This window comes from Meles meles, chromosome 17 (genome assembly GCF_922984935.1).
Source record: "Meles meles chromosome 17, mMelMel3.1 paternal haplotype, whole genome shotgun sequence".
Lineage (NCBI taxonomy): Eukaryota > Metazoa > Chordata > Mammalia > Carnivora > Mustelidae > Meles > Meles meles.
This window is the reverse complement of record NC_060082.1, coordinates 39707449-39720131: the sequence shown is the minus strand read 5'-3', so window position 1 is coordinate 39720131 and position 12683 is coordinate 39707449. Positions and strand designations below refer to the sequence as shown.

At 43.1% G+C, this 12683-nt stretch overlaps 1 protein-coding gene across 1 annotated transcript; it reads right to left on the bottom strand.

Moving 5' to 3' along the window:
• Positions 1-1085: 1085 nt before the first annotated feature.
• On the bottom strand, positions 1086-12160 carry SRP9 (signal recognition particle 9). Its single transcript, XM_045983277.1, has 3 exons — positions 11507-12160; positions 7087-7155; positions 1086-3330 (listed from the first exon to the last, which is right to left on the bottom strand). The coding sequence occupies exons 1-3, from the start codon at positions 11576-11578 to the stop codon at positions 3211-3213; spliced, it is 261 nt and encodes an 86-aa protein (XP_045839233.1). The 5' UTR covers positions 11579-12160; the 3' UTR covers positions 1086-3210.
• Between the last annotated feature and the right edge of the window lie 523 nt (positions 12161-12683).

Below are 12683 nucleotides of genomic sequence, written 5' to 3'. Positions count from 1 at the left end.
CAACTCTGAAATCTAAGAGCCACACATTCCTCCAACTGAGCCAGCCAAGTACCCCCCCAACTAGTGCTTTTAATATAAGAAAGAGGAATGAAATTATTTTGACTTTCTTCTCACATTATCATAAATTTCAACTGCAGTAAAAGGAACATTTTCCCTGTTGTTCCAAGAGAAATAATACTGAATATGATGACAAATTACCACAAGGCCATCTTTGACAAAGATGAACAGGAGGAGTGCAACAAATATAGGGATTTGGCTTTCAGTTTTATTTTCAGTAGGCAGAGCGGATCGGACCTCTTACTGTTCTTGGGCAATTAATTTCATATTTCCCTCATTTTGAATTTGTTTTAGAATACTTTGAAGACTTTTAGCATCATACAATTGCTAATCTTAGAGTTTTCTAAGGGTAAAAGAAGGTATCAACTATAAAATGCTGCGAACACTGCCTCTATCACTGACTGAAAGCTGTGGCTGAGAAAGACACTTTATACACACACACATACACATACACACGCTTTTTTTTTTGAGAGGATGAGCAACCCATGTGGGACGGGGGTACAGGGAGAGGGAGAGAATCTTAAGCATGGAGCCTAATGAAGGGCTCAATCTGACGACCGAGGTCATGACCTGAGCTGAAATCAAGAGTGGGACACTTAACCAACAGAGCCACTCACGTGTCCTGAGACCTTTTATTTTTAAGACAGAAAGCTGGCAGACTAGGTACCCCAAGAGGTAAGTAGAAAACATATGTAGCCTAACAGCAATGTTTAATGAACTCTGTGCTCCAAGGAGAGTGGGTCCTTAGAAGAACAAAATGAAATTGTTTTAACTGCTAACTACACCTAGAATCTCAATCACTACTGTGACATCATGTGGGTTACATGAGAGTCAGCAGGGTTTGACCAAACATATCACAAACACGTTTGTTAAAAATTAACCCGGGTAAGTGTGATTAGGGTGTCCAGAAATACTTCATGAGTTAAAAAAGAATTGGGAATATAGAACACTGCAATTTTCAGAATATATGATTATTTGGGGTTTTGTTATTTATACTGACTTTAAGAAACTCGATACTTACAAATTAATTATCTTAATAACTTTATTTTGTGCAGACACAAATAGAAGTTTTAGATTTAAGGATTTCAGTTTCTTCCCACATAAGAATGCTCTCTATGGGGACGGTCCTGTTTTGTACCCCAACTGCCAAAAATGACATTTAATAAAAGATACAGCTCTCAGCAGAAAAAAGCAGATGTTATTTCTAAATAATCCTTCAATTAATATTATGAAATAAACTTTAAGAGCCAGGTACACCTTTTCGCCTGAAAAAATACAATTACTACTGCTAGCAGCTACTATTTATTGACCTAGATAGGCTCTACCACTTGATTCTCAAGTCCTAGAAGTACTGTTGTCAGCCCAATGTCCAGAGAAGGAAATGGGCTCAGAGAAGCATCCAAAGACCACAGAGTCAGGAAGTAGCAGAGCCAATACTGTAACACAGGCTATCTGCCTTGTGCCCTCTGCTATAAGCTATAAGGACCCAAGGAATCCCAATCCCAGCCTCACCCTTCCAGGTTATTTTTTATAAAGTAGTGTTAATAAATAGAAGGCGTAAATGAGAAAGAAAAAGGCCAAAAAGCCTCCAGGGATCCCACTGACTCAGGGGTGGGGGGTGGGGACACAACCCCAAACCCCAAATACCCTTTACTCTTCGATGTTACTCCTCTTATGAAGAAAACAACCTTGCCATCAACATTCATCTTCAGAGAAAGTCATGTAATAAAAAGTACCAACAAACAAAACAAACAAAACTTACTTACAGCATCATCAGGCTCATTTTAGACTAACGAATACAGTATATTCTTGAGAACTTAAAAACTTCAGGAGAAACAATATATTCATATAATATTTTACTTACTTCTCTGAAACATGCAAAAATTCGTATGGCTAATGGAATTTTCCATATTAAAATGCTACTCAACATGACAAATTCCTAACCAAAAAATACTGTAATGTAGGAAGCAACATGTGAACATTTAGGTGGTAAAATTAAGGTTATAATATGATAAATATCAAATAATATCCTTCTGGCCTAATGGAAAACATAACAGTTGTGACAGTCAGGCTTAACACCTTGGTTAAATACAGAGAGAAACGAGTTGCGGGGTGGGGGCAGGCACAGACATATGCAAAGGTTTAACAGTTTGAATAATCTTTAGCCCTTCCAGGAAAATGTAGATAGGAAATCTGTGGCAAATAATTGTGTAATACGGTGCTTTCAGTCCACTAGTGATCACTCTGTTCATGCACTTAAAGTAACTGCAATTGTTTCCGAGCACTGAAAACTAGATTCAAAGCAAGTCTCTGCTCCACAAGCTAAGGATACAACAAATCCCTTATATTCAAAAACACAGTTTAAATTTGTAAAGTGTTAGGTAAGGAAAGCATTATCTGTTTCCATAATTACTTTTTTTAAAATATTTTATTTATTTATTTGACAGAGATCACAAGTAGGCAAAGAGGCAGGCAGAGAGAGGAAGGGAAGCAAGCTGCCTGCTGAGCAGAGGCCTGATGCAGCCAGATCCCAGGACCCTGGGATTAAGACGGGAGCTGAAGGCAGAGGCTTTAACCCACTGAGCCACCCAGGTGCCCTCCATGATCACTTTCAGACAGAACAGAGACTACATATCATACAGAGTCATACATAGTCTGTATCACACAGAGTCTGGTATGCTGCTGTGCACAGATTAATTCCAGTTACCATATTTTGTTTGTAGGTCATCAACAGCACAGATTTCATGCTCCAAAAGAAATATATCAATCTGGCAAAATAGTTACGTTTAACTTTCTTTCAATGACAGATTAACTAAATTTAAGGAAGAACTGCCTTTCACTGGTATCTCATTTTCAAATTACTGATACAAAGTTACCAGAGAATAATTACGTATTTTGTCCCACATCAACCTGCAAAAGGTTTCCCAACATAGATATATTTGTTCAGTTTCCAAAAATAAATAAAAGTTTCCTACCTGAAAGCATTTACATTCCTAGCTCTCTAAAGTAAACATTAAAAAAAAGTACAAAAAATCATCTCCCCATTTCTGAAGAGCCCACTTAGTTACATAAAGTATTTTCTTTCCCAATACTTATTCAGATTCAAAAGAGATTTACTTCCTACAAACATGACAGATCTTCATTTCAAACCATTCAGTCTGTTTCCATGGCAACACTGCGGGATTCCTTGGCTACCATAAGTCGCATTAGTTGACTGTGGAATTTCTCAATCTTCTTTACGTCTTGGGCTTGGTCTGTTCTATACACCAAACACTGTCAGAAATTTTAAAAGTACACATTAACTAGGCAAAACTAGATTATCAACAATGTAGCAAATGTAGGATTGGGTACAAATAGGAGTCTTTCCTCATACTAAGGCAGTTACACTAAGGTTTCTAAGCCCCCGACAATTCATTCCTTTAGTATCTTATAGTATTTCCAACTCCACTGCCATAAGCAAAAAACTAAATGAACTCTAACTGAAGCTCCTCAAAAATGACCAATTAAGTAACATGCTAAATCCTGCTGTGGGGTCTGATGAGAACTCCAGGCTAGGAATCAGATTATTTTCTCCCTGGGATCTGGTCATGACTAACCGAGTTATACTGGGAAAAGCACAGCAATATTAGGACTTATTTCCCTACTTGTGAAACTGGGAGATGGGGAGGCAACAGTAATGATAATTTAAGGAAAAAAAAATCCACCATCCCTTGCTCACAGCTGGTCATGGTCTAAATTAAACCAGATAAATCTGTCCAGCTTTAATTTTTTGAAGGTATTCACAATTTTTAATCCAAACCAAATTCTTCCTTGCTCTAAGTTAAATACTTGCTCTAAGTTAAATTTAAACAGATGCTTAAGATCTGCCTGTGGTTTGTCAAAAACCATTTGTTCTAAGAGTCTTCAAAAGTATCAAATTTAAGCTGCAATTTTTCCCCTTATTTTATATTAAAAGGTCCATTTTTCTTTAGCCCATCTTAAAGGTTCACATGAGTCTTAAAAAAACGAATGATTCTGCAATAATATTCCTCAGCTTAGGGCGCCTGCGTGGCTAGCTAGTTAACCAACTCCCTTCAGCTCAGGTCATGATCCTGGAGTCCCTGGATCAAACTCCAAACCCCACCCCCCAAGTCAGGCTCCCTGCTCAGCAGAGAGTCTGCTTCTCCCTCTGGCCCTCCCTCCTCTCTCAGGCTCTCTTTCTCTCTCTCTCTCTCTGATACATAAATAAATAAAATCTTAAAAAAAAAAAATTCATGAACTCAAGTAACCTATTGTTCAATCTTATCATCCCCGACAGGTCTGAGTTGATTTAGCCTTTAAAAGGCACTCACTTAAAACTGTTATCCACATATTGTAGAAATTTGTGCAGCAATCTTATAAAGAGGCCATAATAATCTCCAACATTCCAATTTCAGTGTATGTGCTACGGGAGAATCTACCTTGTCACCATGGTTTGACAGAAAAGATTTCAAAGTCCTAGAGAATATTATAAATCAGTCGTGGGATCAGAAAAAAATGAAGCATAAATGGGATTATAAAAAAGTCAAAGACACAGTGATAATAATAAATGTAACCTACGACTGAGTTTCTGAAGGAAGTAGTAACTATTAAGATGAACTGGCAAGGGAAGTGCACACACTTCTTAAGAGAGTCATTAGGAAACAGATTTTTTCTGTCGGAGTTGAGTCAGATATTTATTATTTAGGAGAATGGATTTGGTTGTGTCTTTGGCCCCTTCCAAACATGGACTAATTCTCAGTAGTTTTAAGAAAGAACACAGAAGGCATTTTTCCTATTTCGATCTTGTCACAGGAATCATCAGTGTGACATAAAGTTCCTGCCAATCCTGGCATCCATTATCCTTAATCATTACTGGAGGCAAAAAGTCACCATTTTGAGTTACAGCCTTTTGTATTAAAATCAGTTCTGCATTTTTTCCTAACTCAAAAATGGGACACGCCAACTTGTCTTCAGCAGATACACCTCCCCACTCTGGGTCCATCACAACGGAGACGATGGAGATGATCGTCCGTGTGTACACCCCAGACTCAAGGGCACGCGTAGATGTACTGGGAGGCAAGCACTAATGCTAGGTACCTTCCCGTGTGGGGTTTATGTCCCACCCCTTGATCAGGGGAGCAGACCACACTACGCACTTTACAGATAGGGAAACGGAGCCCCAGAAAGCCGAACTTTGGTCTGAACTTTTCCAAGGCTGAGACACTGGTAAATGGCTAAACTCCGATTCCAATCTCTTGACTCTAAGTCAAGCACACGACACCATTTTTCACGTTTTCAGTTACTTCCAACTAACTGGTGCCTGGAAGACACAGTAATCATTAAAAGTCTGAATTCACACAACCTCACAACAGAATCTTGAACACAAATATATAAAAAGCTAATATATGAGCAAAGACAAAAAGTGACTTTTTAGTCACTCTGAAATTTTTTAAAGAATTCATCTAAGTAAACTCCGGGTCCGGATACCATGCTAGTCACTGGACATCGGGTAAGAACTTTACTGCTCTCTACTGTCTTGAAGCTCACAATCTACTAAGAAGACAAGTATGATAAAACAATTGTGATACAGCACAAAAAGAGCCAAAAAGAAAAGCAAGAGAGGAAGCATTCCTTTCGGCTGGGTCTGAAAGATCAGCACCCATCTGACCACACTGGGGTGGGCAGTGGATTCAATGCCGCAAAGATGGGAAGAGGACACTCAGAGGCACCGAGGCCCAAGACAGCCCGCCCCGTCACAGGAGCCCCGCAGTAACGCAGGAAAGGCAGAGGATGGAGGGGACGTGAGGTTGCAGTCACACTAGCAGTGACGAGGAGCCACTAAGGTTTAAAGCAGGGTCTAGTGACCAAACCTGCCTTTTAGAAATCTCTCCAGACAACTAAAGGGTGAACTAGAAGCAGGGACACATTTGGGAGATGGGTCTAGCCGGCCAGCCAAGTGAGGATGACACCCTAAACTCAGGGGAGGCACAGTGGAGACAGAGTGCTCATGACAGGAAATGAGACCAGGATGCTTGAGTCAGCAATTCCCAAGTGCCTGGGAAAGCACACGGAGCATGTCAGAGGACCGAAGACAAGCTCTTCACATGAGGGGCCAGTGGACGTGAGAATGGAAACGGAGGACTCTACCGCACTAGCAAACAGGAGGTGGCAGCTTCAGAAGTGATGAGGAGTTCCATCCTGGACACGCTAATTCTAAGGAGCACCGAGGAAAGGACGCTGAACAGAGAGCTAGTCAGGAAGTCAAAAGAAAAATGGGATCTAAATGTACAAATCTGGAGACAGACCTAAACTGCAGCAGTCCCGGGCACTGTGGCTGAATGGACTGCTCCAGAAACAGTATGAAAAGCTGACCCAGGACAGAATTCTGGAGAAACCAGTATTTATTAGCAAAGAGCACTAAGGCAAGCACAGAAAAAGAAAAAGAAGATAAAACAGAGCCACAGATGCCAAAATAATTTCCACCAGAGTGGTTTTATGTATCAGAAGCAGCCAGGAGGTCCAGTAAGATGTGGACTGCTGAGACTGTTAGGTCTGGAAGCGCAGGGCTGCTGCTGGGCTGGCCGCGAGACTCGTTTAGCGGACAAATGCCGCTGTGTGGAGATCAGGCGGCAGAGGGTCCCGGAAGTAACGGGGTGTGCAGAAGGGACAAGACTGAGCAGAGCGGGAAGGAGGGAGGCAGCTATGAAGCCTATAACATGTGTTCAAACACCATTTCCTTCCCATACACTCATAAGGAGACCTCTATCCCCTCATACCCAGTTTTAGTTTTAGCCTGTACACTCCTTCTGCTTAAGATCTGAAGTAATTACTGAATGACACTTGACGTACTACATTATTTCCCCAAGAGTCTATAAAAGTAGTTTCTAGAATGAGATTTCTGACTTTGGAATGAAATGCAAAATAAGCACCCTAATGGGCAATCTGCATAAATTCTATGTAAACAATTTCAAACAAATGATTAACTCAAATGAATCTGGAAATATGCAACAAATAAAAATGTATACTTACAACTAAATCATCTGTTACTTTAATACACAAACTCCCATCAGAATGCCTATACTTGAGAACCACACGGGCCTGAAATAAAAATACACATTTAGAAACAGTGAAGTCAGAAGACATTTCTCATAAATAATTAGTCTTCAGGTATGCTAAAGAGGATCCCTCTAGAATAGCCAAAACATCTACATATATCTTTACTGTAAATATCATTATTGAAATGAGATAGAAAATAGTATTTTAGTTCCTTCCTATTGCTATAATTAATTTTTAAAAAAGACTTATTAAAAAGTTCAATATTTATTTGCAACCAGTTTGAAGAGATATACTGAAAATTTCCCAAACACATCCACATTCAGGGAATATCCATGAGACTCTTAAGGTGGTTTGGCATTAAGAATATACTGATCTAAAAAAAAAAAAAAAAAGAATATACTGATCTCAGGGCGCCTGGGTGGCTCAGTCGGTTAAGCATTCGACTCTTGATCTTGGCTCAGGCCATGATCTCAGGGTTGTGAGATTGAGCCCCTGTGTTGGGCTCTGTGCTGGAAATGGAGCCTGCTAGGGATTCTCTCTCTCCCTCTGCCTACCCCCTGACACAAATATACAGATCTTCCTCAACTCACAATGGGGTTATTCCCCCAATAAACCCACTGCCAGCTCAGTGGGTAGAGCATCCGATTCTGGATCTTGGGGTTGTGGGTTCAAGCCCTTCACTGGGTGTAGAAATTACTTTGTGGCCCGAGAAAAGATCAGAATTCAAATTCATAGTATAATTTCAACTGAATTTATATTGCTTTTGCAGTACCAAAAGTCAAAAAACTAAAGTCCAAGCACTGTAAGTTGGGGACCATCTATATACTGAAGGGGATCACAACATGCTTCCTCAAAATATGTCACTTTGGCATAAGGACTGTTCTGAGCAGAGAATAATTAGCTCTCTGCCCTTTCTGGCTGAAGAACAGGACATAAATTAACCTTCGTAAAGGTGACATAAAATTTCTAGTAGTAAAGATGCTCCTTTCTCCCTTCCTGGGAAAAGGAGGACTCTTATCTGCAGAACAATTCTTACTAATCACCTTCCCCTCCACAGTAGCTCCAAACCCCCTGTCCTTAGTCCACCCTCTTTCCCACACTCCATCAGCCTTGCCGATCACGGTACATAGGCCCCAATGCTTTGTGAACTCCGTGCACACTGCGTACATGTGTCAGGTTTTCTTTCTTGTTACTATGTCTCTTGTCAGTTTAATTTGCAGGCCCCCAGCTATGAAACCTAAGAGGGTAAAAGAGAAGAGTTTTTCCTTCCCTACAATATCAACCCAGCCACGGAAGAATGAAAGGAAAAGTAGGAGGAAAAACAGCAGACTACGCTATGCAAGTCCAAATCTGTGTGGCAGGAAGTACGGCAGTCACAGTTCATGCTGTCCCCTCCCTGTGGCTCTCAGGAGGTAGATTCGGACTCAAGCATTCAGCGAAATCATGGCACCACACAATGCATTAGGACAGAAAAACAGAATTCTGTCTTGGAAAGAAGTCTCCATCAATGACTTTTCCAAAAACGATTCCTATACTGAACACCACGCTACACAACACCTTCCATTGTTCGGCATTCCACAGTTAGGGAACCAAGAAAATGATTTATCTAAAAGAGAACATCTCCCAGTAGGGTTTACCACTTCTGGGAACATTAATTTTATTTTTTTAAATGAGGATTCAAAATAGTGTAGTGCAGCAGAGTCCGTTTTTTGCAGACTTACAAAAATAACCAGCAGTTTCAAAAGATGTGAAGTATCTAAAAGCCAAAACAGGAACATAATTTTAAAATGGTCACAATGTAGAACTAGAAGCCTCAAGATAATTCTGGAAACTAAAGAAAAAGGGCTTATGAAGAGCTGTACCCTCCAGCTTTTCCCATTATGTCTCTGCTCTCCTGGGATTGGGGGTGTTGGGGGGGGCACCCGTCGGAGATTTGTTTTGGTGAAGGAGAAAAGGAACTCAGAAAGCACTTATATAAATTACAACTAGATTATCTTTAGACACCAGATTCTATATATTGGGTTATTTAATTCTACATGTTTTAAAAAATTCAGTTCTACAGAAACTTTAAAATGTGCTAATTAATCATGGGGGCGCCTGGGTGGCTCAGTCAATTAAGCTTCTGACTTCCCTTCCGCTCAGGTCAGGATCTCAGGGTTTTGCGATGGAGCCTGCCTAAGGCTCCCTGCTCAGTGGGGAGTCTGCTTCTACTCTGCCTCCCTCCACTTGTGCTCTCAATCACTCCCTCTCTCAAATAAATAAATAAAATCTTTTTTAAAAAATGTGCTAAGCATGACAACTATGTAAACTCTTCAGTCTCAGTTGCAAGAATAATGGCTGGCTTCATGAGGGGAAGTGAGAGTTAAAAGCTCTATGACACTGTAAGAGTCTATTCTGTAACTGAGGGGGCACCTATGTTATCCGATGCCACAAAAGGAGAAAAAGCAATCAAGATTCTTGCTCTCTTAGGAACTGTGAATTCAATCAACCAAAATAACCAAGCACAAGACAGCATGAATGAAGTCCTTTTATAGAGGCATACACAGGTAAAATGCTAAAAAAGAAAACAAGTAATTATAACTGGGGGGAGGGGAAATGTAAAAAGGCTTGCTAAAGATGGCTTTGTCAATGCACGCTTTTTTCTTTTACGGAAAAGGGTAGGAGAGAAGCTGAAGGAGCAGTGTGAATGAAGATCTAAATCCTGTAACTTCATGAGACTAGAACAGAGGATGGTGGATATGGTGGGAAGACAAAGCCAGAAAGATTGGAGAGGGTCAGAGTGTGGACTGGGAGTCTGGACTTTACCTGGCAATCAACGAAAAGCCAGTATTTAAGTAGGAAACTGAGAGAATTCCATTTTTGTTTTAGACAGGTGTGGCATGAGTAAAAGAGGGATTAAAAAGGCAGAAAGACTGACTGAGAGGTTATCACATGGTCCAGCAGGAACACCATCTCCAGTGAGAGCAATGCAAGAGAGAACAGTAAAAGTTGACAGGTGTACTCGGCAGGCTCAGAGGGTGGGAGAGAGGACAGAAAATTCTCCAAGACGGATACCGAGGAGTCTTGACAAAAGTCCTCTTCTTTAGTTCTAGCAGAGACAGCACAGACTTGGCGTTTAGAGAACGGGGTTCAAATTCTAGCTTCATCTCTTGGAGACCAGACAATCCATTTAATGTATCAAAGACTATTTATTCATTTGCCTCAAGGGATTGTTTTGACTGTTCACATGAACTATACACCTGAGGATACGTAGTATAGAATGTCACAGAGAAGGCACTCCACAAAACCGTTAGTCAAGCGCCCCTCACCTATCAAAAAATCAGAGCTGAAAACCAGTAGAAGTTTTCAGGCTCTGGACTTTCCTGTGGGGTGAAGAGAGGAAAAGCTCTCTCCCCATCCTGCGTATTCTAGACCAGTTCTGTTCACGGCAATATGCTGTCATTACTATCTTGTGTTCATTTCCCTATTAAATTTAACTAATTAAAATACGATTACTCTTGATGCGAACTTCTATACTCTTACTATGTTTTCAGATATTTTGTGTACTGTGTGGGTACCTCTGGACAAAAATCCTGTATTGTTCTCACAATACACTGCACGGGGAAACAATGTCCCAGCACACACAGGACGTCAACCAAATGGAGGAGCTAGAAATCGTGTCATACACAAACACTCAATTTCAAAAATACCTAACTCATGTCATCACCTATTATGTTACTGTAAAGAATGGACAAACACTGTTTCACAGCTTCTTGTTAGGTATCTAGGTCTAAAAACCTACTGAGACTTTTAATTAACAAGGAGCGATTTAAATAGTTTCTGGATAGAACAACAAAATTAATAGAAACTCGGGAGGAAGAAAAATCAAGACCTGAATGCTCCAGTTCCCGTCATGGGGCCCTCTCTGCTCTTTAATAAGGAGCTAACCACTGGCGTCTACTCACCGTAATTTTTGTGGGGACCACGAATGAGCCCCCTGAACTGTCCGCCAACATTTTACGTTTAAGAGTATTCTCCCGAGAAAAGGGTGCAAGCTTTCTCATACACGCCGAAGCAGGACGGGAAAAGGGCACCGAGACCACCGAGGGTCAGGAAGCCGCAGCCGCAGGGAGAGGAGCCCTGCCCTTAGAGACACGTAAACCTACCGCGGCCGCAGGGCTTGGGGGCGGGGAAGGCAGAGCAGGGCCGCTTGGGGGCCGGCGATGACCCGATTTCCGGGACTCGTCCGGCCGCTTCTCCGGGAGGAGGCAGTGGGAGCCATGACACCTGGCAGGGTCCGTCTCCGCTCACACCCAGCACCTCCCGGCGGGGCTGGAGAAGCTCCGCAGGCCGCGCGGACCATAGGGATGACATCCTGACCTGGGGCCGATGCAGCGGCCCCGCGGGGATTTACCTTCATAGGGTCGGCGAGGTAGAGTTTCTCGGCCGCGCGACTGAACTCCTCCCAGGTCTGGTACTGCGGCATCGTGGCTCCGCAGCGGAGAGTGAGGGTACTAGGCCGAAGACCGCAGGCGGCACGACCCAGCCCACCTACCACCTACTTCTGGCGGCCAGAAACGGGTGCGGGGGCCTAGCGGCCCGAAGATGGCGGCACCTCCTCGCACCAACGCCTCGTCCCATTGGACGGCCCGGCCCGCCCTCGCCCAATGGGAAGGAGAGATGCTGCAAGGAGGGGCGGAGCCTCGAGCGCTCTGGGAGCTCGCAGGAAGAAGTCAAGAGCAGGGAGACAGGTGCGACTTTGTCACAGTGCCCTCTTCAGGACTGGAGGAGCGAGCCGACGGTGTTGGCCCGGGGGTCCTTCCAGCGAGACAGCTCCAAGGCCTGAGTCCCGCTACCTGGACGGAGTGGCTGGGTGGGAGGTGCTGGAGACGCAATCCTGGAGCGGGCAGGTTCCAGCGGATACGCCCGCAGCCTACCAAAGCGGGGCAGAGGGGACAGAAACGCAGGGACGCAACCGGAAAGTGTGTGCGATGGGCATTTATGTTGGTTCGCTGGACCCCATGGGAAGCCTGTGGGTCCGGGGTGCAAGCCGAGTGTTGAGGGTCGCAGCGGGTGTTCCGCGGGAGGGCGGGGACAGAGAGGCCCCTTCCAGGTCTCAGGGGTACGCAGTGGGCGGGTGTTTAGGGGATGGGGAAGAAGTCTCATCATTACCTGTGACGGAGTCAGAAATTTGAACTTGGCTCTCAGGCACTGGGGTGACCTGGAAGGGTATCTGGCTTTAATCACCTTTATTTAGGTATATTTTACTACAATGAAACACACTGGTTTTAAACGTACAGCCTGATGCATTTTGACAAGCATGTGTGTAGACCCAGCAGTCACATACCAGTATGCCCAATGCCAAGAAGTTCCCTTATGCTACTTTATATTTAGTCGCCCCACGCCCACCCCTGACCCCGGATGATCACCCATTTGCTTTCTGCAACTCTAGAGTCCTGTCCACTGCCTTTTATGGGACTGAAGAGAAATAGTGCAAACCCAAAGGTAGGGGAGGCCCCTTAATGTGCTGGTGCCTAGTTACAGGCATAGGAATCGTGGATCTGAGTTAGGACACTCACCTGGGACTGGGG